General features: G+C 37.3%; 2 protein-coding genes across 7 annotated transcripts; both read left to right on the top strand.

Annotated features, from left to right (window-relative positions):
- Window positions 1–121: 121 nt before the first annotated feature.
- Window positions 122–8,326, top strand: LOC110822931 (AAA-type ATPase family protein). 4 transcript variants are annotated; one of them, XR_015816336.1, is made up of 9 exons: window positions 123–459; window positions 1,091–2,808; window positions 2,893–3,112; window positions 3,678–3,857; window positions 3,977–4,192; window positions 4,483–5,233; window positions 5,368–5,432; window positions 7,248–7,302; window positions 7,902–8,326. XR_015816336.1 is itself a non-coding variant. In XM_088211435.1 (8 exons), exons 2-8 carry the CDS (start codon window positions 1,186–1,188, stop codon window positions 7,971–7,973), a joined length of 3,117 nt encoding a protein of 1,038 aa, XP_088067561.1. In that variant the 5' UTR covers window positions 122–459; window positions 1,091–1,185; the 3' UTR covers window positions 7,974–8,326. The 4 variants fall into 4 exon arrangements, 3 of the variants coding, with proteins under 3 accessions (XP_088067561.1, XP_088067562.1, XP_088067563.1); XM_088211435.1 differs by lacking the exon at window positions 5,368–5,432 and having other exon boundaries at window positions 122–459; XM_088211436.1 differs by lacking the exons at window positions 123–459; window positions 5,368–5,432 and adding an exon at window positions 517–728.
- Window positions 8,327–9,344: 1,018 nt separating this feature from the next.
- Window positions 9,345–26,154, top strand: LOC110822932 (Peptidase C78, ubiquitin fold modifier-specific peptidase 1/ 2). 3 transcript variants are annotated; one of them, XM_088210912.1, is made up of 13 exons: window positions 9,345–9,602; window positions 9,798–10,154; window positions 11,117–11,385; window positions 11,553–11,640; window positions 11,797–11,972; window positions 12,722–12,812; window positions 13,232–13,357; window positions 13,447–13,494; window positions 13,572–13,648; window positions 24,931–25,019; window positions 25,222–25,333; window positions 25,443–25,545; window positions 25,739–26,154. In XM_088210912.1, the coding sequence occupies exons 1-13, from the start codon at window positions 9,413–9,415 to the stop codon at window positions 25,966–25,968; spliced, it is 1,956 nt and encodes a 651-aa protein (XP_088067038.1). In that variant the 5' UTR covers window positions 9,345–9,412; the 3' UTR covers window positions 25,969–26,154. The 3 variants fall into 3 exon arrangements, with proteins under 3 accessions (XP_088067038.1, XP_088067037.1, XP_088067039.1); XM_088210911.1 differs by having other exon boundaries at window positions 13,569–13,648; XM_088210913.1 differs by having other exon boundaries at window positions 9,346–9,602; window positions 9,860–10,154; window positions 13,569–13,648.
- The last annotated feature ends 1,028 nt before the right edge of the window (window positions 26,155–27,182 follow it).

The raw sequence follows: 27,182 nt of genomic DNA, 5'->3' as shown, positions 1-27,182 counted from the left end.
CTCCGAGCCCAAACTAACTGAAACTGCCAGAAAGGGAAATGACAATAAAGCCCCTCTCTTACTTAGGCTCACTGACCGAGACCACACACAGACCCCTCTCTCTGCAACATTCTGCAAGAACGAACAAGAATTTCCTGCAAAAATATCTCTCTCTCTCTCTCTCTCTCTCTCTCTCTCTCTCTCTCTCTCTCTCTCTCCCTCTCTCTTCACACAGCCAATGGCATCTTCTTTACTATCACCCCTCTCATTAATGACATTTACTACTTTGCCACTTACCACCGTTCTATTCTTGTGTGTGTGTCGATGGTCCAGGTATTCTCTACTACATGCTATGCAAAGCCCTGAACGGATCGCCATTCAGTCCCGTCCTTCGGGGTTAGGGTTTTATGTAGCGCGACTTTTACGTTACTCAGATTCAAAATTTCCTTGAGCCTCGAAATGAGATATATCTATTTGCAGGTTTGGAATTTCAAGTTTGTCGTCTCGCATTTTTTTGTTTTTATGTGTTATTTTTTAAAGCTTTGTTTGATACCTTGCACAATGCAGATTCCTTTCCTTCTCTCTCTGTAGACTACTCGGTTTAATAAGAGCTTTCCTTCTTATCTATCCTTTTTTATTTTTTATTTTTCCCGAGCTTTGTGATGCCGTAGTTAGGATTATTTTGTGTTTATTTCTCTTCATGCGAGTGGTTTGCTCTGGGAAGTAGTTCTGTGTTGCTTATATTGACGGTAACAAGCAAAGCATATGCATTGTTCTTTTGTTTTCTTTTCGAGACAAACTAGTTCATGCTCTCTCTCTCTATCTTTTCCCGTCTTTATGTGAAGAAAGATACTGCGTTTTGTTTCCTTCTGAGCCAATGGGATTTTAGTTTTACGGTTTCTGCATTTTTATGACGAAATCGCGAGTCTCTCTGCATTTTTCTTTAACAAGGGGATTTACGCAGCTTGTACTTTGCAGTACGGGAAATATTTCTCATTCCTGAAACATTTTTGAGTTTTCAATTATGTGGAAAAGATCAGTTTCAGTATGTTACTATTATGGAATACTTTCACAACTGCTGATGAATCTGTTCTTCCATTTCCTGTTTCAGGTTGGTAATGGCTACTTTTTGCTTGGGTCCTGAAGTTTGACTTTGCTGTACGGAAAAAAGGCTTTGTTTATTTATATATACTCCACCTTTTGAGAATGGCAGATGGGAGGCGGCATTCAGTTGACATCCCTATTTCTAGAACCCTTGTAGCACTTAGGAGAGTGAGATCATTAAGGGATCCATCTACAAATTCTATGAGCAAATTCTCCATTTTACTTGATAATGTGAAATGGGAAACAAATTCAACTAATGGGATCTCTTTGCAGTTCCTAAATGCTGATCCAGAAGGTGCTTCTGATCCTAAGGGCCTTTTAAGCTGTAGGAATCTAGGATTTGATGGAAAAGGAGGGGAACAAGGTTATGGCATTGAGTTGCATCCTAATTTGGAGAAATCCAATTCTAAGTTGATCATGTGTGAGAATTCAAATGCTGTCGAGAATTTGGGGTCTCTTATTAAGACAAAGCAAATTGAAGGATTAGATTCTTATGGTTTAAATGAGGAAATATGTAGAAACATGTCACCCAGTAAAAGATATCACAGTAATTTTAATGATAAAGGATTAGTGTTGACACGTGTTGCACCTTCTGATAATCCTGTGGAGGTTGTAGAGTCATGTAATGGTTCACTTCTTGGATCCTCAACAATTGAAAGGTCCGACTACTCTGTTTTAAAGCGGAAACCTCACTATGAGAATCAGTTGAAGATACATGGGGCAGTTGGTGATGTTGCAAGCCACATGGGTAGTCCACATGCATCTATAAACCACGCCCTTTCAAATGACAGCAGATCCTTTTGTGACGGTGAAGAAGTTGACCTTGTCACTCATAACCACCGTGGATGTGGGATAAGTTACTGCTGGTCAAGAACTCCAAAATTCAGAGAATCAAATCCTTCTTCTGATGTGGAAGACTGTCCATTGTTAGGTGAGGATGTAGGGGATACAACCTTTCATGGACGGGGTTGCTGGAAGCACATTAACAATGACATTATCCCATATTCAGAAAGTCCTAGAAGTCTGAGTCAGAAATTTAGGCCTAAATCTTTTAATGAATTGGTTGGACAGAATGTAGTAGTGAGATCTCTTCTGAATGCCATTTATAGAGGAAGGATAACTTCCCTGTATCTCTTCCATGGCCCTCGCGGTACGGGCAAGACTTCCACATCTAGGATATTTGCTGCTGCCTTAAACTGCCTGTCACTTGCAGAGTCTAAGCCCTGTGGTCTGTGCAGAGAATGCCTCCTGTCCTTTTCTGGCAGAAGCAGGGATGTTAAGGAAGTGGATTCTATGAGAATCAATCGGACAGACAAGCTGAGGTCCCTTATAAAGAATGCAGTCACTCCTCCCATTTCATCGAAGTTTAAAATATTCATTGTTGATGAGTGCCAATTGCTGCATGGAGATACATGGGCAGCTGTTCTGAACAGCCTGGAGAACCTTTCTCCACATGTTGTCTTTGTAATGATCACTCCTGACCTTGATAAGCTCCCACGTGTTGCAGTTTCAAGGTCCCAAAGGTATCATTTCCTGAAGATAAAAGATGCTGATATTGCAAGTAGATTGCAGAAAATTTGTGTTGAAGAGGGCCTTGAGTTTGATCAGATTGCATTAGATTTCGTTGCTTCTAAATCCAGTGGCTCTCTTAGAGATGCAGAGATGATGCTTGATCAGCTGAGTTTGCTTGGTAGAAGAATCACAATGTCTCTGGCCTATGAGCTGGTCTATCTCTAAACTGTTTCGTATACTCATCATCCATCTCTTTCCATTTTGGATAATTATGATTTTTTTGGTCGGCTGGTGCAGATTGGAGTTGTTTCTGATGATGAGTTGCTTGATTTGCTGGATCTGGCTTTATCTTCTGACACTTCAAACACAGTAAGAAGGGCAAGGGAACTGATGAGATCAAAAATTGATCCGATGCAACTTACATCCCAGCTGGCAAATCTCATCATGGACATTCTTGCGGGTAAATGCCAAGGGGGTGTCTCCGAAGCTAGAAGGAAGTTTTCCATGCAGCATACTTGTGAGTATGATGTAAATTTGAATTTGGCCATTCATCAGGATCGGGAAATAAAAAAAATCAGTAGAATAACAGCATAAATAATAATAACAAAAAATTCCATGAGAATGTTCTATTTCTTGATTTAGTTCAGTGAGCATTGTCTTGAAAAAGGCCAACAACTGCTAAGCAATACTTGGAATGAGTCATCAATATGATAGGAATCAGATCCTGTATTCTTATTTTCGAGAGAAGACCAGGGATGTTCTTGAAACCAACTGATGTGGCTGATATATCAACTCAGACATTTATTTTTGGGCTGCCTGTGCTTTCCAGATGACCAGTTTGAATTGATAGTTAGGCAAAGTCCTGATGGGGCTCTGATGGCTTATGTTTGTCTTTTTCTATGTGGATTGTTTACATATTTATGATATTTATCACATGGTGCATTTGTTTTAGTCGAATTGCATCTAGGAGAATGCTCCTTGCAAGTCCTACCCAATCTCTTTCATTTCATAGTCATTTATATTCTTGTAATTGCTCTTGCTGTCACAGTCTATATGTTTGACGTGCAACTTTTGTATCATAGCTGAAGAAGAACTGCAAAAGCTAAGTCATGCCTTGAGAATACTTTCTGAAACAGAGAAGCATTTGAGAGTGTCAAAAAATCAAACTACATGGCTCACTGTAGCTCTTCTACAGCTAAGCTCGGTTGAGTTTTCTTCCCCAGATACAAATGACTCCAAATTGTGTTTGATAAGCGCACAAGGTTAGAATTAACTAAAATACTATTGATTATTTAGTTACTTATTAGAATTTGTTTGCAAACTGCTAAGGCTTAACATTTTTATCTAGTTGATTTACCTCAAAGCCTACTCCTGTTTGCAGACAATGTTTGTAGCATTGGATCGGAAGGGGAGGGTATGAAGCAACTTGTCGCTTGCTCCTGTGATGCCAATAAGTCACATAAACAAGGGGTTCATGAGGGTTGTCAAGGCACATTGGATTCCATATGGAAGAAGGTTACAGAGTTATGCCAATCTGATTCTTTTAAGAAATTTTTGAGGAATCGAGGGAGGTTGTCTTCTCTTTCCGTTAACCAAGGTGGGTTCCAACTGTTATTTTTTGTTATGGTTTGCTCTGATGAATATCTGTGCTTCAGACGTAAAAGAAAAAAGAAACTTACACTTTGGAGATACCAAATATTACTTTGGAAGAGGACATCATAATTTGGATTCTCGTGTTAACCAGCCTCTTACTTCAAGTTCTCTTCACTTATTACAGTATACTATGTCAAAAATTTTTTGCTACAACTATATAATATTAATCTTGAAAGTTCTGAATGTACGTAATCTGTTCTCTTTTCTGCAAGCAATGACTCCAGAACATTTCAGGTTTGGCAGTTGCCGAATTGGAATTTCGTCATCCAGGCTATGTATCTAGAGCTGAAAAGTCATGGAAACTTATTGCAAGTTCACTTCAGTCTATATTGGGCTCTAATGTAGAGATCCGGATCAATCTTGCTCCGTGTGCTTCAACATCAAAAGGTGCCAGAGTATGCAAGCAGCTCTTGAGTTTCTTTAGCTATACTTGCTGTAGAAAGCAGAGGTCAAAATCAAATACGGAACATAGAACTGATTCACAGTTTAGTGATTATACTTTTGAAAAGTCTATGATTAGAGACAGACCTCTTATAACTTGTTCTCCGTATTGTGGATGTCAAATATCACATAACTGTTATGACAGAATGGAAATGGTAAATGCTTTAAGAAATAGTGAAGGAAATGTTCTGAGCATAGGGACATCCTCATCTCGCCGATCAATTGAAGATGATGGATTGAAAACCCCAGGGAATGGTGGTGACTCCTCAAAAGAAGAACTAAACAACTGTCAATACCATATTATATCGATAGAGGAACCCGAGAATGTTCAGGATTGTTTTCCCAAAACTTTTAGGCTTTCGAAGAAGTTTCATCACTCAGATGCTTATCAAATTACCCGTGCCAGCAACCGACTGGAAAACAAGCTTGCGTTGTCTATTCCCAAGAAGACATCTGGAAAACAAGCTTACATCTGTGCCAATGATCCATGCATATCGCGAGGCAGCTCCGAGAACTATGGTATTATCTGTCAAGAGAGGGACAGGTAAGAAGTTTGATAGAAATATTTTTTTTCCTTTGATTATTTGGAGTTCCTTTTCTTTTAAGTTAGACAATTGAGCATTGGAATGTATCCTTCATGGAATTTGTGGACTTGATGCCATTTTATCTTCTCACCAGAATGGAAATTTAAGCTAGAAGATGTTGTTAGGGATTTGTGGAAAAGTGAAGGAGAAAAACTCACGGTATAATGTGCTTCATTCTCTCTTACTTATTTTTTTGGGAATGTCCACTATATTCAAGTAAACTACTTGCTATTTATTTCATTTCAATAAACCACAGAGTACCACGGAAAACTCCCGAAAATTGTTCTATGACCCCCTTAAGCCTGGTTCATCCTCCTCAGACTTAGGTTACGAGAAGCATAGGAATTCTCATAATTCTGTCATTAGCTTACCAACTACACGAATAACAAAGAATAACTACCTAATTTATAGACTTAATTTGGTTCTAGTTTTGTTTCAGCATTCTACTAGGATTAGGACTGTTCTAAATCCTTTTTTGTTTCAGTACTATTTAGACTTTAGGAGTTGATGTAATAGAGTAGAGTAGAAGATAGTATTGACTTAAATCGTATATATACCCATTCTAGTATAGCTTGTATGAACTTAAAGAGTAATCTGCAGCATACATTTGGAAGATTCCTGCTATTTCTTTGTGCCTGGCCTTTTGGAAATGGTAAAAATTGTAATTCACTTGATTTTGAAAAGTGAAGCAAATCCTCGTGAAGCAGGAGGATAAGGATTTTGGGAATCCAACTTGACTTATTCTGGGTGACAACTGATTCTTATTTTGCCACAGATCCAAATAATGAATGCTCTTTCTTTCATAAAATAATTGGTGAATAGGGTGAAGTCTGAAACCATTATGATTGCTTGAGAATAGTGACTCAGCATTGTGTTTAGTTATTTTAGTGACTGATTGATGGACTTGAAGTTAATTAAAACCAGGTTTAATATTTTACTTGTTATTTATCTTGTTTTCTCTCTCTTTCTCATAACTTGTAAAATAGATTAGACTAGTAATGCTTTTTTCCTTTTTTGTCATGAGAAAATCACCTAATTGTAGTCTTTTCAGGATATTTTTCTTTGAAGATTTCAGTATCCATATTCAGTTATTTGTTTATTTATTTATTTTTACTTTTTTATGTGGTTGTTAATATAATAGGAGATATATTTTCTAAATAGATAATGTTTATATGTTAGGATTCCATTTACTAACTTAAGTTGAATTGATTTTATATAGGAAATTACATATTAAAGAAAAAAAATATTCAGGTTCGGTCAAACAGGAGATATGAGCCTAGAGAGGCATCCATGGGGATAAAAAATATAAAAAAAGACTTTTGGCAGTATTTCGTAGGTCACTTTATGTGTTTGAATGGTCATTTTATAGGACAAAGGATTCTTGGTTCCAGACCTTATGTTTTACGGTAAAAGGCGATCCTCTTTACACTAGTAATTATATAGTGGACTTGATTAATGTTTGATAGATCTAGAAAGCTTTTGTATATATTTTTGCACTCCCTTGATGCTCGTTAATACTATATTTTTATTTCAAAAAAAAAAAAGAGGAAAGAGTCCTAACATATTACAAGGTACTGTTTAGGAGATGGAATCATAACATATAGAAATTGTCATTTAGGAAATGTATCTTCTGTATGTTGAAGTGGTATTTCGTTCTCCTTTTTGATATGTCTTTAAGACCTTTGACAAATGAATTCACATGTGGTCCTCTTCATCTAAATCTTTAGTATTTTTACAGTCAAAACATGTTGTGATCGTATATGGTTCTATGTCATGTTGGATTATAATACACCTATAGTAGCGTCCAAGCCAATATTTATCTGGTTTAAAGCATACATGAATGTCGATTGTTTAATGTTATTTGAAAAGACTGGTACATATTTAACCAGGAAAATTTCCACTCATTTTCAAAATTTTCAGAGATGTCCCTCAACATCTAACAGTGTGCTTTTCTTCTCTGCTCTTTTTGTGCAGACTGAAGGAGAGTTCTCATGTGCTCTGTTGGAGAACACCAAAATTCCGGATAAAGGTAAGATGACCAGAGCTTTTAGGGAAATTTTATGGAATAATATAGAGGGCTAGGCAAAAAAATATATGATTGATATATGATCTAACTTAAGGATGGTGAACTGCGTTTTCACTGAATAAATTCATCATTATGATTTTCGTTTCAAATTTGAGTTACCTTCACCAAGTAGAGGCTGATAACGTCAAATACAATTAAATTCATGTTAATGCTATTATAAAAACTCAGAAAAAGGAGTTCCCTACAATTAAAATGAAAAATGAACCAAACGGGATTTTGTGAAAAATTCGCACTTAATCTATATGCCTATGGTGTTTTCTTTTTCTGGATTTATTGTAGTGGTTGTTAATAATAGTACATGACATCTGATGGCAAGGTGGTAGAGGATTGCTTCTGAGCACTGTAATTTAATTGTACCTGCTAAGTAACCATCCCTTATTTAGGATCATTGGTACTTCCACTTTCTATGAGGATGTGGTTGGGAATGTGTCCTCTTTAAGAGATTGATTGTGTTGTTATTAGTACGTGACTGTCATAATTATTAAAATATGTTAGTTTTCACTGAAAAAAATTCTACTTGCTAATACATGTTAAGGTTGCAGGGACTGCAGCTTAGACATCAAGGTAGACAGTCCCTGCATGGTGGGTTGGCTTCTTCCTTGCTCAAGCGCTAAGTAATGCTGCCCCAACGGATGATGGCAATTTTTTGATTGCTGATGGATGGGGAAACTCAAAAGAATACCTGCATATTTTGTGTTTTGCAAATCTATGGAGTAGCAGTGATGACAATGCATATACATATCAGGTGCAATGCATTTACATGTCAGGTGCTGCAATGTTTCCTAAAGTGGTAGAAATGCTTCATTTATACTATTTATATAGAAGTAAAATTTCAGATAGCCAAATTTGGGAAAGCAGAGGGATAAGAAAGGGAAATACCAAGTTGGCTCATAGAACAACACAATTATTCTATTTCCATTTTCTCTATATATATGTTTTTATATTTTATAAATATAAATTACTTAAATCCTCGTTTACTTAATTAAGTAGTTAAAATCATCAATTTTGTTTTGAAAATGGTGTAAGCTCCTCAAATTATTACAACTTACCAATACAAATATTTTTTCTATGAAAATCACAAAAGTTTCTTCCAATAAGTATCCCAATTCTTTTATAAAGTTTAAGATTAGTTGCAGATTATCCTGCTTCCTGGGTTATCACTCAGCAGCATATTACAATGGATATTTATCTTGGATAATTTAAAAAAATTGAGCAGCAACTGTTGAGAAAAATAATATTTTCACCATGAGTAACAGTTCTTCATCGTTACTCAGTGGTATAACTTACTTAGGATTAATTAATTTAATTTAATTTAATTAGAGACAATTAATATATTTATTAATGACTTGTTAAATTTTACAAGTATTCATAATCCTTTATTGACTATCAAGAAAACACCCAGTAAATATACCAAAAGATTTTGTCCGTTATATGACTATTGATTGAAAGATTCACCTTGACAAGATTCATCAATTATTGAAAATCTACAATTCTATGATTTCCCTCTAATTATATTTTTGCTATCTTTTTTCAATTTTACACAAATAGATAGTGTTGCCGTCTTATGGGTAATTTATAGATGTCCTTTCAAAATAATTGGACCTAGCCAAGGTGATGGCGAGTAAAAGAAAGAAAATAAACAATGGAGTATAGAGATATGGGATCAGTTAGTAAAAATTATAAATTTATACCCGTTCCATCCTTCAAGTGGAATAAAAATGTTTTATGATTTTATTCATTATTTCTTGAATTTACTCATTTTTTTTAAAACTTATAAATATTTAAATGAATAATAAAAACTTAATTTATTAAATCTATATCTCGCTTCATACCCTTAATTAGGAGTTTTTTTTAATCCAATTACCTGCTTTAGTTTTTACTAGGAATAAAAGTTTCCGTAATGAAGGGTATTTTAGTAATTATAATAAAACTGAAGGGTGTTAACTTATGAGTAAAATGTTGTTTAATTCTGATAAATAAATTAGTCGAGAAGAAAAACCGATCCAGAACAGTGGTTACCGGTTAGCTCAAGCGAAGTAGCTGTAATCAATCCATGGAGAAGGGGAGAGAGAACACGAGATTGCACGTTCTGTGTCGTAAACTGGTGATCACCAGGAATGAACCAGGTCTCCAATGGCTTATCGGTTCTCCATTTTTTCCTCCTTCCACAATTGTCTCCACCTTCAGATGCATCCACCATTCCTTCCGCTCCCCTCATTCTCCAGATTTCGAGAAAGAATCAGGTAAATTGACTTCTTGCCGGAGTTTTTTTTTTTTTTTCCTTTCAATTCCCCAAAAATGATTCTGCATGCTTGGATTCTCGTTCCTTAAGTTATGATTTTTAAATGGAGTAACCAGGACGTGAATAATCAGCTTCTTGTGTTATGTTTTTTTTTTTTTTGGGTGAAACCGATTTTCGTGTGTAATTATTCAAGCAGAAGATCTTCGAACGTTATTGCTGAAAGGCTTTGAAATAATCGGGGCTTTGATAATTGCACAGTCCGATTATGAAAGAAGTGCCGTTGACGCCATTGATGCTGCTCGCAAGTTGAAAAGACTTTTATCTGGAGGATCAATATCGGACAATGAAGAAGTGATTGGAGCCGTTGCTGATTCGGACACTGGCAACGTTCACTTTTCGGTCTCGAGAACTGAAAGTTCGTCAAAGTTAGAACCTGTTACTTGTGTCGTGTACGATGATAATCCCGAGAAGTATATTTGGGAGACAGGTTGCTTGCTTCGATGCGAGCTGCCGATTCAGTTACCATTCTATTTTCAGCCAAATAAACCGTCTGGTAAGCTTTTATTTGCCTTTCTTTCCGTTTGATTTGCCATTTGCTTATTGGCTACTTTGTTGAATGTTCAAAGAAGGGTTGTTATGGATGTGTTAGGTTGTCGGAAATAATTGGTTGATAGTCCGGTTTAAAATGATACTTGAGGATTTGCATTTAAGGCGATGTAGCTAGCTTATAACTTACAGGTTTTAGCATAAATGAGAAAGGGATATCTAGGACTTAAAAAGAAGAGATTAGTTGGAAGGAATAAAAGGGCCAGGGTGCTCTGCTTTGTGTTTGAGCAGGGTAGTAAGGAATTGTCAATGGGAATGGTGGTTATGTCTGTGAGAGGTGGGACAGATTGCAAAAATGGTGTTTAGGGGGAAGAAGATTAGCAAGACTGTTGAATACATGATTATGGTTTCTAGTTGTCAGGACACTGACTCATGATGGTGAGCCGCTTACCTGCAGTTGGTAGAGTGTTTAGAGAAGTTAGGGAGAAATAGCAAGGAAGAGAGAAGCATAATTTGAGAGAAGAGATAAGGGAGAATACAGAACCAAGGAATAATGAAAAGGCTTTTCTGCATTCATAATTCTTTTACATCAGAGCTGACCAATCTCTAGTCGTTGGGGAGCGTTCATAGTATGGACAATCCTTTTCCTATACTGCAAACTTGGTCCTAATTAGCACATAGGGAGTAACCACCTTGCACTCAAAAACGACAACATACATTAACTAAAATAACAGGAACAAAAAGAAAAACATATCTTCGTTCTTTCCTAGCAGTAATTTCTTGGGCTAGACACTAGTGTCTCCTCTAAGTTGGAGAGAAAGTGAGCACTCACTGACATCAGCTGGCCTTTATAGAATGCTTTCTTTTAGATAGTTGATTTTCATGTGAGCTGGATGTGCCTAGGATATGCTTGCAATATGTTGAAAACTTTTTGATAGTTGATAAGCGAGTGCTACTGTTGTCTTTCAGATGTAGAGAAAATGTATTTACATGCTACCGATGCTGTTGTTGCCAAGTTAAAAGAACCACATGTTGCATTCATGTTTGAAACCTTAAGCAAAGCCTCTGCTGGAGTTCCTCCGCATCTCATAGTTCATGGTTCAGAGCTGAATTCTAACACTGATCTTTCAAGTATCAAACTCGTGGGAGACACTGCCCAGGATTCCTATGGAGAAGCTTTAACATGTGGACACTTTTGTTTCAAAAATACATCTCCCCCTGCTGTATTTTCTTCAGAGGTAAAAGAAAAACAAATAAATCACAGTGTATTCTGTTTGTAAGTGTTCTGTGTATTTCTTTTTTGATTAATGTTCCCTTGTGGGAAGTATATTCCTTTATATTGATCCTCTCTCATTGGAGGAACGAGCTAGTAAAGTTCATAGTTTTAAAAAGCTTTTCTTCGTAGAATGCAGATATAATCCAAGTAGGTGTGCTTTTGAATAGGTCTAAAAAGCCTCTAAAATCCACTGCCCCTGTAGCAGAATATTTTTCGGGTACGGTTTTCATTAGTAGCCGAATTCCATCTTATATTAATTTAGTGGATTCAAAGAGAATCTACTATTATGCTGTAATTCTTTTGGTTTGTAATTCTAATGCTGTGGATCTTATGGGGTAATTGTTTTGGTGAATATAAAAATTTCACCTCACAGCTTTGGAAGAGGCCAGGCTTTTGGTTGTAGATTTTACATTAGAGGTGCTTTGTTATGCGGCTACGAGTCTTGAACTGAGGCATGCGGCTGCAAAGTTGGTCATCCCCGCACTGGTTGATCAGTTGAATTTAATGAAGAAGGCAACCTTGCCTAACCTCTTAGCAGAACATCCTCAGGTATGGTAATAATTTCACTCATAAGAACATTTCAAACCTTTCAAATTGCTGGCTCCAACTCCTTCACTAGATGATGACTTCCTATGCCTTTTCACATTCTTTTTCCTTGGGATTATATTTTCCCTTCGATTTCTCTTTTTCTTTTTCTCCTTGGTGTTATGTTTTCCTTTCCCTGTATGTCAGGCATTAGCAGATATGCATTTCTAATAAATGATATATACTTTTTGTTACTAGGTTAGATTTGATGTAACTTAATGCTAAAAAATAATTTGTTAAAGGGCTCGGGGATTTTGTTACAGTGGGATACTATGTATTTGTATCTAAAGTTTCTGCAGAAAGAGCAAACTAGAACAGGATTCGACCATCCTCCTCATGCAAGTGACAAGACTTCTAAATACTGCAGCAATGGTGCAGATAAGAAAATTGCTTCCAAATACATTGATTTGAGAGGTGCCATAAGAACAACACCGGAATTTACATACAAAGAATATAAAGAGTAGCAGAATTATGGATCGCTATGTGCTAATTGATAGCAAAGTACAAGGAAAAATGTGTCTACAACAGAACCTTACCCAACTTAAATCCACAGATTCGTTTATTATCCAGGGAATTCAATCTTGTTGCATGAAGATGGTTTTAGCTACCTGTGATATTTGGTTTTTCAGCTATCCACATTATCATTTCCCCAAGGAAATCTTTTGTGTATGTTCACTTTCTACAAGCAACTGAGAAGTTTTTTGTATTTGCAGTTACGTGCATATCACTTTAGTCCGTCATCTTTATTGCATCCAGTAACCATAGTGTATGAACTTAGTCATGGGGAGGCAGAAATGAAACAAGGTACTGCATGTTAAATTTTTTAATTTTCTTGCTTATTGCTTGAATTACTACTAAACCAAATGCTAGTTATGAGTAGTAATTGTTCGTCAGTAAATTATTGTCTTGACTTCTTTCTCAGTCCGTAAAAAGGGGAATAGAAGGCATTCATTGGTCAGCTTATGCATGAACTACTAAAACTTCCATATTCTGGAATCAAAAGTTACTCCTTTAACAGTATTTGCATTTTGGCTGTGGAAAGGTCGGGGGTTTTGATAATTACTGCCAATAAATTCTGATACTTAAGATTTCTGAGTGCTTATTTAAAGGGGAAACAAAACTGGTTGTATTAGAATGGATAATTTCTGAACATGACTCCATCAATGTGATATCTTGTTTTAGATTCTGAATCTTCTCCTTTATTGCATACTTGTTTTTCGCAGTTGACATAAGGAAATTGTTTCACTTAAGGCTCGGATTGCCTTTTGATCGTCCACTCTTAAGAATTGCTAATGCCCTAGATTTTGCTAAAATTATGGAGAACCCAATGAGTAACTCGATATGGAGGGGTAATCAAATTTATTATCCACTACACATTTCTCTTTTTTTATTTTTTGTTTCTAGTTGCTAACTCTTGGCATTTTTAAAATTATGATAGGTTCCCCTTTGCTTAAAGATGTCCACAATGCGATCCCTAACAGTGTTGGTTAGTAATAATCATTGTATTTTTATCATCTTGTTTGATCCTTCTTTATCTTTACTTATTAAGGCCATTTTCAGCAGTCTCAGGTGGTGTTGTCTCACTGATCCAAGGTTCTTATGAATATTATCACTACCTTCAAGACGGTTTTGATGACTCGGTAATGAATTTCTCCCTCTTCCAAGTATTTGAATTGCTATTGCTAACTTCTAATAGCTTCTTCATCTATTCCAAATCTTTTATGCAAATCGCTGTTGTGAACTATTTTCATGTGAGCAAGATATTGGAATCTTAACTAAGTCATGCTATTATGTTCTTCTGCTCAAATGTGCTTTTAGTAATCTTAATGATGTTTTTGTTTTCACGTGATTGTGTGTATATCACATATTTACTGTTGTGGGAGTCTGAAGAAGTGAAACTTCTTTTTCTTCCTCTCTCTCTTTGAAGAAAAAAACTTTAGTTAGCTAAGAAGTTTAACGAGTCCCAATTTCTCTTCTTAAGAGGCCAAAACCCATTCATCCTTGAAGTATATTTCACTTTGAAACACAATTTCAGCATCATGGTAGCATTTGGAATCTGTAATAAACCTTGAAGACTCCATTCACTATTTTTTTGTCGAAGCTTCTGTGATTAGAATCTCATTAATGTTCTTTTTTTAGGTTTCTTCGGTTAAGACTACTGCAATGGTGATTAGGGTGTCATTAGGGAGAGAACACTTGAATCTCATAAAACTGAGAAGAAAAGTGTTTGGTGAGTTATGCATGTAATTATTATTTAGATTCATGTTCTATTCCTTATACCAGAACTAGAATTCCTCCTTATGACCTAAACAGAAGTGGCTGCCTCCCTCATTTACAGGAACTAGCTAACTGTGAGTCAAGCACTTTATAGGTAAGTAAAATAAAAACTAATCCAAGACATAATTAGCTAACACAGAAGTATTAAACCAGAAAATACAAAAGATGTAGGTTAGTTCTTCCTTGCTCTTTTCTGGACATGTGTCACATGCTGATAAGCAACACAAATCTCCCCTTCTAGCTCATAACATTTTCTGTGTGACAATGGCTCCTTTTTGTAAGGAAAAACTTATAACTGATTTATTAGCTCTCCAATCCTTGTATTTTGGTGTCCTAGAAGACACTCCCATTGTAAAGTCGACATTTACAGCAATTGATTCTACAATATGTAGCGATACGAAGCAACAGTTTGGTTCACCTGTGTTTTATGCCATATTGGTGGAGAAACTCCATGGGAGTTGCATCTTGAACTTTATTTTGGTCACTGGAAGTTGCAGATACTGAATTGTATCTTATTATGGTTTATTTTCACCCAAACTTCTGTGGAGTGGAAATGAAAGTGTCCTAAGGCTCATGGAGGTAATGTGCATTTTGCTTTAGTTGCATCTCCATGCTATAGGTAAATAAAACAGGCTTCTAGTTTGCCGATAAAAGTTTCACAAAGGGGTAGTTTATTTCACCTATCTTCTGCCATATGAGTGGAGAAACTCCATTGGTGTAAAGGCACAAAACTTTCAGGAAATAAATATATATTATATTAGTAAAACAATGACAGAAGTAATTAAAAGTTTAGGGTTTTCATTTTTTACGCAGTAAATCAGGATACCCAATAGAGTTACGAGAATGTTTATTTAAGAAAGTTCAAATAACGGAATAAATAAATAAAATAAAACATAACTAAAAATCCTATAGAGTCAATCTCCACTGGGCAACTCTAATGGGATTTGGGAAGCAACTTTTATTCACAACTTTCTTTCTGTTTAGGATCTGGATTTGTGTCTTGCTGATCTAAAATGGTTAAATAAAAGGGACGAAATACATTAACTCAGTAAGAATATCACACTTAACACCGATATTGAAGACTAAAAGTTTGTGGTAAAAATTGTTAAACAACCAATAGAGCCATTATTTTTTTTTAAATAAATTCGTTTAATTTAAAAACCGTTATCTTATACTTATCCTTACGAATTTCCAAAATCGACCTATGAAGACAATAACCCGAATAACATTTTTATTTCACACTTAAAGGAATAATAGCAATAAGTTTGCCTTTTTACCTGTTTATCAGTACCTTTAGGGGTGCATAGGGATATTCCCCCTACACGTGAACCCAATATTCAATTATCAATCAATCGGCCGTCCTCATACTCCGTCTAGTAATAGACGCCAAACATACCACTACCTCGATGCCCCGTCTGGTATAAGGATGAATTTATACCTTCTAACCTCTTCTAGTATGGGATTTCTCAGCCTCATTCGACTGAGATAACGTTTATGGTAGGGTTTTCCTATGTACTGGGTTTGTACACCCAAACTGAAAGTACTCGATAAACTTTTTAGCATACATATTCACATCATTCACCAGCCACCAATCACACGCAACCAACTTATTCCATATTTACAAAACAATAGAGTGATAATTACACAAACAGTATAAATTAATAGATTAACAACTAAGGGAGACATGATCAAAGCATTTATTGAAAACCAATCAATAGATGAGGACAACACGGGTAGATAAACTACATAAACGAGAAAGCAATTAAAATCAGTAAATTAAAGCACACGATGTAACAATAAGCATTTTAAACAGTATAGAAAAAAATAAACAACTAAATTAGGAAAAAAATACACTTGACCAGTTTCGGCTTTAGTGGTGACTTGTAATTAATTTAGGGATTTTTATTTTTTACAAAACACACCGTTTATTGATTATTAGACTTTAATTTACCGTAACGGAAAAAAAAGGTGAGAGATTCTTACTCCAGATCGGTGTTTGAAACACCGTTCTTTTCACTGTGCCTCCTGTTGGTTCTTGAGTTTCCTGGGTTTTTCTTGTGGAAATAAAAAATACGCATCACGTATCTAAAATACCCCAAAAAAATTAAAATAAGTGTTTTTAAACTTTTTCGGCCAGTTTAGGGTTCTGGCACAATGGTGTCGTTGTGCTCCAGCCGTTTCCGCCGCCCACGGCGGCTATTCCTCTTGGTCTGGTTGTTTTCAGCCGGTTTTGGCCGATTTTGCATGGAAACCTGCGAAAAATAAGGTTAGAGAGCCTCTGTCAGACGGAAAAAGGGAAAAACCGAGACCTTACTGGCGGAGGGGTATCCTAGTGCGGCGGCTCCGCCGTTCCTCTTTTGCAGTCGGGGTTTTTCTTCGGCTAACCTATACTAGAAAGAAACGAGGAACACGATGGTCAAAAAATCGAGAGAAACAGGAAACAAGCTCATCGGAAGAGGTTTCCGGTTGCGGCTGCGGCGGCTCAGCCGAGTTCCACTCGCGTTTTTCGGCTCACTCGTTGGCATTTCGGCTCTGATAATATGGGTGCGGGGAGGTTCGGAATTCAATTTCGAGCAGAAGGGGAAAAACTTTTACTTCTTCGGCATTGGTGGTGGCTTTGATGCAGCGACGACAATGTCCCTCCGATAGGTGAGCTTTCCTTCGGCCGCCCTTCTTCTTTTCCGGTCAGGGGTGTCGGCTGGGGTTTTGGGAGCCGACTGAAGAGAGATTTAAATACCTCTCTTCCCTTGATCCTGACCGTCCATTCGAGTCGACATGGAGTAAGGAGAGCCGTTCAATTCAAAGCTTGTTTAGGCCGATCTGTGTGCAAATCTGGGTCATCCAATGCGATCAAATCTATTTATTCGATCGAGTCTGAAGAGAAAACGGATATGGGTCGTTTGTATCCGTTGGCATGCTGATCGCCCGCGTGGCCTCTCGCTTGGACGTGTGTCCACGTGTCTGCCACGCGGCATACGAAGACTGGCTGCGTTGCTGACGTGGTGGTCCACGTGGCCTAACTTTTGAAAATTTTATTTTTACTCCAGTTTTTCAGATTTTTTTTCAAATAGGTCATCCCTTATTTTTATTTTATTCCTGATTTTCGAAAATATTTTCAAATGCATCCAAAATTCAATTTTTATCAAAATTCATAAAAATTAAAATTAAAATTATTTCAAATTATTTTTCTTATTAATATTAAGAAAATTTGGCCCGGATGTTACAATTTTCTCCTCTCTTAAGAAAAAATTTAGTCTCTCATATTTGTCGCTCTCTCACTAGTCAAATAGTTGGGAGTACTAGACTCTGAAGTTCGATTTTAGCTCCCAAGTAGTCTTGTCCTTCGAGTGATTCTGCCATAAGATATTGACGAAGGGGATCTCTCTGTTGCGAAGCACAATGCTCTTCCGGTCCAAAATACCTACGGTATTTCCTCATAAGATAGATCTTCCTTGAGTGGAAATGACTAATGAGATAAGATATGCGAGAGATCTGGGTTGTACTTACGTAGTATAGACACATAGAATACATTATGAACTCTGAATAACTCTAGAGGTAGTGTTAGTCTATATGCAGATGTACCAACCCTGTCCAAGATATTAAATGGTCCGATGGAGTGGAGGTTTAACTTTTTCCTCTTTTCAAATCTGCTGATACCCTTAAAGGGGGTGACCTCAAGAAACACCCGATCGCTTTTCTCAAATTCCAAATCCATCTTTCGAGTGTCCGAATAATTTTTCTGCCCACTCCAGGCTGTCTGGATGTTCTTCGTGATTTTAGCTATCTTAGCTGTGTCTCATCTACAAGGTCTGGACTAATCAATTTTCTATCATCCATCTCTTCCCAACAGATCGACGATTTACAGAGTCGACCGTATAATGTTTCATACGGAGCCATGCCGATACTTGCTTGATAACTGTTATTGTAGGTGAACTCTATTAAAGGTAGGTAATTGTCCCAATGTCCTCCGAAGTCTAGAACACAAGCTCTGAGCATATCTTCCAGTATACGAATGGTTCATTCTGACTGTCCATCTGTTTGAGAGTGGAATGCTGTGCTGAGCGACAGTTTCGTTCCCATAACTTGCTGAAAACTTTACCAAAATTGAGAGGTGAACCTTTTCTCCGTAGGATACCACTGTCACCGAAACTCCATGTAGCCTAACTTTTTACCGGATATAGATTCTTCTTAGCTTGTTTAAAGGTTCAGTCATTCTGATAGCCAAAAAATGAGAGGACTTGGTGAGTCGGTCAACAATTACCCAGATGACATCATGCCCTGAACATGCCTTAGGTAGCCCTGTTACAAAATTCATAGTGATATGTTCTCATTTATACTCCGGGATTGGTAATGGCTGAAGTATCCCACCTGGACGTTAATGCTCTGCCTTAATCTGCTGACATATAAGGCACTTGAAGACGAAATCAGCAATTTTCCTTTTCATCCCGCTTCACCACCATCGGGGTCGCATGTTTTTGATACATCTTAGTATTTTCGGGATGCATGATGAACTATAAATTGTGAGACTTTGTCATAATATCTCTTTTTAGTTCACTGTCATCTAGAACATACACTCTGTTCTGGAACCTGAGTAATCAATCGGCAGAAACTTAGAATTCTGGATTTACACCCCATTCTGTATTCTTTCTGAGAGCTGTTAGAGTGGAATCAGTCAATTAAGCTTCCTTTATTCTTTGAATCAGTTCCGGTTGAACAGCTAGATGGGTCAAACATGTAGCTCTTTTCAAATCCTGAAGCCATATCTGTTGCGTAGCCCCGATTACTCTGCATTCAAAAACCATTAAGTGAGCCAACATACCTGCATTTTTCCTACTGAGTGCGTCAGCTACTACATTGTTCTTGCCTGGGTAATACAAGATCTTACAATCGTAGTTCTTGAGGAGTTTTATCCAACGTCTCTGACGCATGTTGAGATTCTTCTGGATGAATATATGCTTCAAGCTCTTATGGTCTATATAAGTCTCGAAAGTCTCCCTATATAAATAGTGGCGCTAGATCTTCAAAGCGTGAACAATAGTAGCAAGTTTCAAGTCGTGGGTGGGGTAATTCTTTTCATGACTTTTCAACTATCTGAACCCATAGGTTATGACATTTCCGTGTTGCGTCAAGATACAGTCCAACCCTAGGTAGGAAGCATCACTATACACTGGGTACCCACCTGTCCCACTCGACAGAGGTAAAACTGGTGCGGTAGTCAACCGTTTTTTGAGTTTTGTAAAACCTTTTTCACGGTACTCATTCCATTCAAACTTGACGTTCTTCTTCGTAAGCCGAGTCAAGAGAGCGGCTAGGCTTGAAAATCCTTCCACAAACCTGCGTAATAACCTGTCATTCTCAAAAAGTTACGAATTTTCTTAACCGAAGTCAATTTCTCCCAACTCAGTATTGCCTCAACCTTTTCGAGATTCATTGATACCCATCCTTTGATATTATGTGGCCTAAAAAGATAGTCTGCTCGAGTCAAAACTCATACTTGCTCAATTTTTTAATATAGTTTTTTTTCTCTGAGAACCTGTAAAACCTGAGTAAGGTGCTGAGCGTGTTCCTCTTTACTCTTTGAATAGAGCAGGATATCATCAATAAATATTATGATGAACTGATCCAAAAACTGTCTGAATACTCTGTGCATCAAGTCCATAAAAATGGCTGGTGCATTAGTTAACACAAATAGTATGACCAGGAACTCATAATACCCGTATCGGGTTCTGAAGGTCGTTTTGAGAACATCCTTTACCCTGATCTTTACTTGATGATAACCCGAACGCAAATCAATTTTGGAGAAAATCTGAGTATTCTGTAACTCAGGAACCCATTCAATTTTCTTGTAAATGTGATTCCAGCACCCTAAAGAGATATACTGTGTCGGATGAACCCACTATCCTGCAATTATTTGATCTGTTTTCTCAGTTTTTCCATCTTCACACGACTCATACGGTAATGGGCAACTGAAATGGGTTGGGTGCCAGACTGAAGATTCATGGTAAATTCAACTTCCCTATTCATCGGCAGTCCGGATAGTTCATCAGTAAATACATTCAAGAATTCTCGGATTACAGGAATTTCTTGAATGCAAATTTCTTGCTTAGGTTTGTCTAATGTAGAAAATGACAACTGAGTTAAATCATTATATAAACAATGCAATTACCATGAGAGAATAATATTTAAAACTTTTATTAATTTATGAATGACTTTTCGTTAGGAAGATTGAACACAAATTTCTTATGAAAACAATATACGGTGGCGTAATATGCCGATAACTAATTCATAATCGAAATTACATCAAAATCCCCCCGTGTCTAGTGCTATCATGTCCACACTCAATTTTCTATATGATATTTCTATGATATAAGTTTTGTATATGATATCTTCTAGTAGTGTTACATTTCTAGGAGTAGACACAAATAGTACAGAATTAAGATTTTCAGGTAACACATTCAATTTTTTGACAAAAGCATATGAAACAAAGGAATGTGAAGCACTAGTATCAATCAAAACATGTGCAAGATGATTATAGATAGTGTACGTATTCTATATCACGTTCGGGTTGGCTTTAGCATGCTGTTGGGTGAAGGTGTAGGCTCTGCCCTAAATTGGAGGTCTGGCCTGATTCTGATTTCACGGACACTCTCTTGCGTAGTACTTGACACTTCCACATATGCGACAGGTATTGTTGAGGCAATAGCAGGGTCGGTCCTCATGATCCTTGCCACAATGTTGGCAAGTCATACCATATTCTGTTACCGGAGCTTGAAAATGAGTTTGAGTTGCAAGCCTAGATCTTTTGTTTTGCTGAATCAGTAAGTAGGTGCTAGCCTGCGGTGTGGAACTGGGGCTCTGGAATTGTCCACTGCTGGAGGGAAGATACGAAGGTTCTTCTCTATTAGCCGTGTCTTGGCGAGAACTACTGAGTAGGTGCTGAGTTCGAATATATACAGTTGTTGTCTGATTTCAGGATGGAGGCCCCACTCAAACTTCCTTACCTTTCTGTCTTCATCCATCATGCTCTCAGGAGAATACCGGCCAAACTTCAAGAATTTTCGGGCATACTCAGACACTGTCATCTCATCTTGGATCAAGTGTGCAAACTCTATTTTTTTAAAATGTCGAAAATGTTATGGGAGGTACTCTATATTAAAAGCTACCAGGAATTGTTTTCAAGTGACTGGAATAGGCATGGTGGCTTGCTTCAGCTGCCACCAGCGACCTGCCTCACCTACGAGCATGTAGGTGGGAAGTACGACATTTTGTTCGGGAATCACCTTAAGAGTCGCGAAGACCTTATTTGTCTCTACTAACCAGTACTCGGTCTCTTCGAAGAAGGATGCCCCTGTAAAGGTAGATGGGTTAAATCTCTTATACCTCTCAATGTAGTCTGAGTCCATTATGGGCGGAATTAGGTCCCGTTGAAGAGGGACTGGATTATGCTGGGGAGGAGCCGAGTGGTCCTGTGGCGGTACTTGGGTTGTATGGTGGGGGCACCAGATTATACTGTGTCGATGCCGAATGATACGGTGGAGCAGGGTTGTATCGGGATGACATTGGATCTTCTCGTTGCAGGGGTGGCTGATACTGTGGCAATGGTGGAGGGTCAGACAGCTCCTTCTCTTCCTGGGCCTGCTGGGTAGAGATAAGTCTCTTCAGCATCTCGAAGAGTCGATCGACATCCTCTCGAAGCCACCCATCCCGGGCTATTCGATTTAGTTGGGTCTTCTTCTCATATTTTTGCACCTGCATTTCATAAGAAATGGTTGAGTGTCGGATTGTATTTAAATGATTCAAATCTTTGTGAAATGAATGGTTCCGAGGAATGCGGTTCTGATACCAACTGTAAAGATCCAAAACTTTCAAGAAATGAATATATATTGTATTAGTAAAATAATGGCGGAAGCAATTAAGAGTTTAGGGTTAACCTCTGCTGGACAACTCTGATGGGGATCAGGAGGCAACTTTTATTCATAACCTTTTTGGTGTTCAGGATCTGGATCTCTGTCTTCTTGATCTGAAATTGTTAAATAAAAGGGATGAACTATACTACACTAGTAAGAATATCACACTTAACACCGATACGGAAAACTAAAAATTGGTAAAAATTGTCAAACAACCAATAAAGTCTTTAGTTTTTTTTTTTACTAAATTCATTTAACTTAAAAACCGTTATTTCATACTTATCCTTATAAGTTTTCAAAATCGACTTATGAAAACAATAACTCGAATAATATTTTATTGCACATTTAAAGGAACAATAACAATAAACTTACTTCCTTACCTGCTTACCAGTAGCTCTGGGAGTTCATAAAGATATCCTTCTATGCGTGAACCCAATATCCAATTATCAATCAACTGGCCGTTTCCATATCCCGTCCAATAATAGACGCCAAACATACCACCTCCTCGATACTCTGTCCGATATGAGGCTGAATCTATACCTCTCAACTTCTTCCGATATGGAACTTTTCAGTTTCGTTTGACTGAGATAACGTCCACGGTAGGATTTTCCTATGCACTGGGTCCATAAACCCATACCTAGGGTATCCGATAAGCCTTTTAGGATACATATTCACATCATTCACCAGCCACCAATCACACGCAACCAACTCATTTCATATTTATAGAACAATAGAGTAATAATTACACAAGTAGTATAAATTAATAGATTAACAATTAAGAGAGACATGATCAAGACATTTATTGCAAACCAATCAACAGATAGGACAACACAGGTAAATAAACTAAATAAACGAGAAAACAATTAAAATTAGTAAATTAAAGCACACGATGTAACAGTAAGCATTTTAGGCAATATAGAAGAAAATAAACAATCAAGTTATGGTAAAAATGCACTGATCGGTTCCCCGGTTCCACTGGTGACCTGTAATTAATTTAGAGATTTCTATTTGTTACAAAACACACTGTTTATTGATTATTAGACTTTAATTACCGTAACGGGAGAAAATAGTGAGAGATTCTTACTCCAAATCGGTGTTTAAAACACCGTTCTTTTCACTGCACCTCCTGCCAGTTCCCGAGTTTTCTGAGTTTTTCTTGTGGAAATAAAAAATACGCATCACATATTCAAAAATACCTCAAAAATGCCAAAATAAGTGTTTTTAAATTTTTCCGCCCGGGTTAGGATTTTGTCACGGCAACACCGCTGTGGTCCAGTGCCGACTCCGTCGTCCACGATAGTGGTTCCTCTCGGTTTGGCCGTTTTTGGTCAGTTTTGCATGGAAACCTGCAAAAAACAAGGTTAGAGAGCCTTTGTCAGCTGGAAAAAAGGGAAAACCGAGATCCACCGACAGAGGGGTCTCCCAGTGCATTCCTTTTTTACGGTCAGGATTTTTCTTTGGCTAATTTGCACCAGAAAGAAATGAGGAACATAATGGTCAAAAAATTAAAAAAAAAAAAAACAGAAAACGGGGAGAAGTTCATCGGAGGGGGTTTCGGCTTGCAGCTCGGCCGAGCTTTGCTCGCATTTTTCGGCTCACTTGTCGGCTTTTCGGTTCCGATACGGGTGTGGGGAGGTTCGGAATTCAATTCTGAGCGGAAAGGGAAAAAATTTTACCTCTTCAGCGTCGACAGTGGCTCCGCTGCGGCGGCGACGATGTCCCTCCGGTGGCTAAGCTTTCCTCCGGCTGCCCTTCTTCTTCTCCGGTCAAGGGTGTCGGTTAGGGTTTTGGGAGCCAACTGAAGAGAGGTTTAAATATCTCTTTTTCCCTGATCCTGGCCGTCCATTCGCGTCAACATGGAGTAAGGAGAGTCGTTCGATTCGAAACCCGTTTAGGCCGATCCGTGTGCAAATCTGAACTGTCCATCGCAATCAAATCCAGTCGTCCGATCGCGTCTGAAGAGGAAAAGGATCTGGGTTGCCCGTGCACGCGAAATATGATCTACGCCGTTGGATTCGTTGGCACACAAATCGCCCATGTGGCCTCCCACATGGATGTGCACGTGTTTGCTACGCGCCGCATGGAGACTGGCCGCACTGCTGACGTGACGGTCCATGTGGCCAAATTTTTAAAAATTCTATTTTTACTTCAATTTTTTAGATTTTTTTTAAATAAGTTCTCTTTTATTTCTATTTTAACTATGATTTTCGAAAATATTTTTAAATGCATCAAAAACTCAATTTTTATAAAAAATTTATAAAAATTTAAATTTAAATTATTTTAATTAATTATTTTTATTAATATTAAATTATTTTGGATCAAATTTCTAGTTCTTGATGTTACAATTGGAGCATCGTCTAGCCCTTTATTAGTTACTAGAAGTTGCAGAAACTAGATTGTGGATCCAATTCTAGTCGGTATCAACTCGATTCATTTGTTCAGAAATTAAAATGTCCTAAGGGTTATTGAGATAATGCGCATGTCCGTCCTAGTTACATTCCTAGTTGCATTCGCATGCCATAGATACATAAAGCAGCTTTTATATTCCGACTGAGTTTCTCAATACAATAGGAAAGGCTTATAAATGCTGTTTGCTATATGTTTTTTTTGCTTGAAATGAAGCTACGTTAGTCACAAGATTTTTGGATCATGAATACATAGATAGTATCTCTTCAAAAAAAAAAAAACATAGGTAGTATCAATTTCACGTACTGACATCTTTATGTAATTGTTGCCAGGGTTGGGGGTGTGCTTATCGTTCTCTCCAAACTATTATTTCATGGTTCAGACTTCAACATTACACATCTGTCGATGTTCCTTCACATGGGTAAGACAATACCATTGCCAAAAGGATGCCAAAGTTTAAGTTTTGTTTTTCTTTCTAGGCTTCTGAATTAGGTCAAGCTTTGTTATCTCACCATCCACCTTTTTTCCTTAGTCCTTATGTCATAAATCCAAACTGGAAGTAGAATCCTCCAATTTGTGACCATCTTGATGTGATTAGATCTGATAGAAGTGCTTTTTCTTAGTGAAATTCAACAGTGCCTTGTAGATATTGGTGACAAGGATTCTTCTTTTATTGGCTCACGTGAATGGATTGGCGCCATTGAGCTGAGCTTTGTTTTGGATAAGCTTCTTGGTGTAAGTATGCCATAAGAAATCCTGTAAATATTCTAATCCACATATTTATGGACTAGAATATAGGATGGATTATCAGTTTCAATCAACTTGAAAGATCTTTCTTGAGCAGGTCAGTTGCAAAATCATGAATGTTAGATCTGGATCCGAGCTACCTGAAAAATGTCGAGAGTTATCCTTACACTTTGAGAATCAAGGAACACCCATTATGATTGGTAAGATAGATGAACTGCCATTATTATGATTTAGCTGTTGCATCTCTTGACAAAAGATAGTGCAAAATCAGATTCATCATACCCGCTGATGAGTGCATTTTTCCCTCAACTCCTAAAAGAGTTCTGTTTAGCTCCTTTGGAATGGATTCTCATTTAGCATGAACTAACTGCTCACTGGTTGGTGTTAATGCAGGTGGTGGTGTTCTTGCATATACACTTTTGGGAGTCGATTTTAATGAAACAAGTGGAGATTGCGCTTTTCTTATACTTGATCCCCATTATAAAGGCACTGAAGATCTCAAGAAAATTATAAATGGTGGATGGTGTGGATGGAAAAAGGCGATTGATAGCTCGGGAAAGAGCTTCTTCTTACATGATAAATTTTACAATCTTCTGCTTCCGCAGAGGCCTAACATGGTTTAGCTCATGTTCAGATTAGGAAGAGTGACTGGGACTTGACATCAAGGAAATGGGTTGTTTTTCGGGCTACATGGAACCTAGTGTAAACTGTGGATACCGATAAGAGTTTTTTGTATGGTAGGAAGACCTATACTGATATGGTCACCAATAACTTAATGCAGTTCTAGAAAGTCATGGATATTGGTTGAATTGAGTTCATAAGCTTTTCAAAAGATTAAAATGTAAGGGCATGAGAAACTAAAAATGCTGAGAAAAAAAGAATTGTAAGTCATTAAATAAAAAAAAAGTTAAAGAGAGGTGTTTAGATTTTCTTTAAATCCATTTATTTGCATATGATAAGCACATTATTTTTTTATACATAGATTGAAATAAGCTGTGTAATCCACTCATAATTCACAAAGATAATCTAAAATATCTCTTATTTAATTAGTTTATAAATTTTATGTAATGGTACTGAAAATTTAAATAAAATATATGTATTAAAAATTTTAAATGCGGAAGCGTAATAAAAATTTTGATTAACATTCCTTACGCAATAACCAAAACGTACTCAAAACATGAAGGAACAAACTAACTAAAAAAAATAATCGAAATAAAAATTATAAATATAACTATAAAGTCTTTAGGCGTCCCCTTCGCCGTCTTCCTGCGGAACGGGTTCGGGAACAACGTTTTCCTGATCTGAAATGGTTAAATAAGGGATGAGCTACATCAACCCAGTAAAGACATCACATTATCTCACCGCTACGGAAGTAAAGGTGGATACAAAACAAAAATGACCAATAGAGAATAATTTATAACGAACTCGTTTATTAACATAAAAACCTTTACTGTCCACTTATCTCGGTGAGATCCATGAAAATAACATATAAAAACAATAACCTTATAATATCATGAAATCATACACACTTTATAACATAACACATATCATACCTTTACATTTCAATCATCAGAAAACAGATTTCCTCTTTTACCAGCCTACTAGTATCCCTGGGGATCTAGTGGGGGTCACCGCTACACGTGAACCATTAACATTTACAACCTGATTCTAGGGCCGTCTCCATACTCCGTCTGGTATGGGCGCAAAAAACCATGAACCTCAATACTTCGTCCGGTATGAGGGTGAAACGGGCCGTCCCCATACCCGTCCCGTATGGGCGCCAAAATACATAAGGTCTCCATACCCTGTCCGGTATGAGAGACCACGTTCCCGGTAG

The sequence above is a fragment of the Carica papaya genome, chromosome 9 (assembly GCF_054855325.1).
Source record: "Carica papaya isolate Zhongbai chromosome 9, ASM5485532v1, whole genome shotgun sequence".
In the NCBI taxonomy this organism is placed as follows: domain Eukaryota; kingdom Viridiplantae; phylum Streptophyta; class Magnoliopsida; order Brassicales; family Caricaceae; genus Carica; species Carica papaya.
The sequence above is the reverse complement of the archived record's forward strand: the minus strand, read 5'-3'. Positions and strand labels throughout refer to the sequence as shown.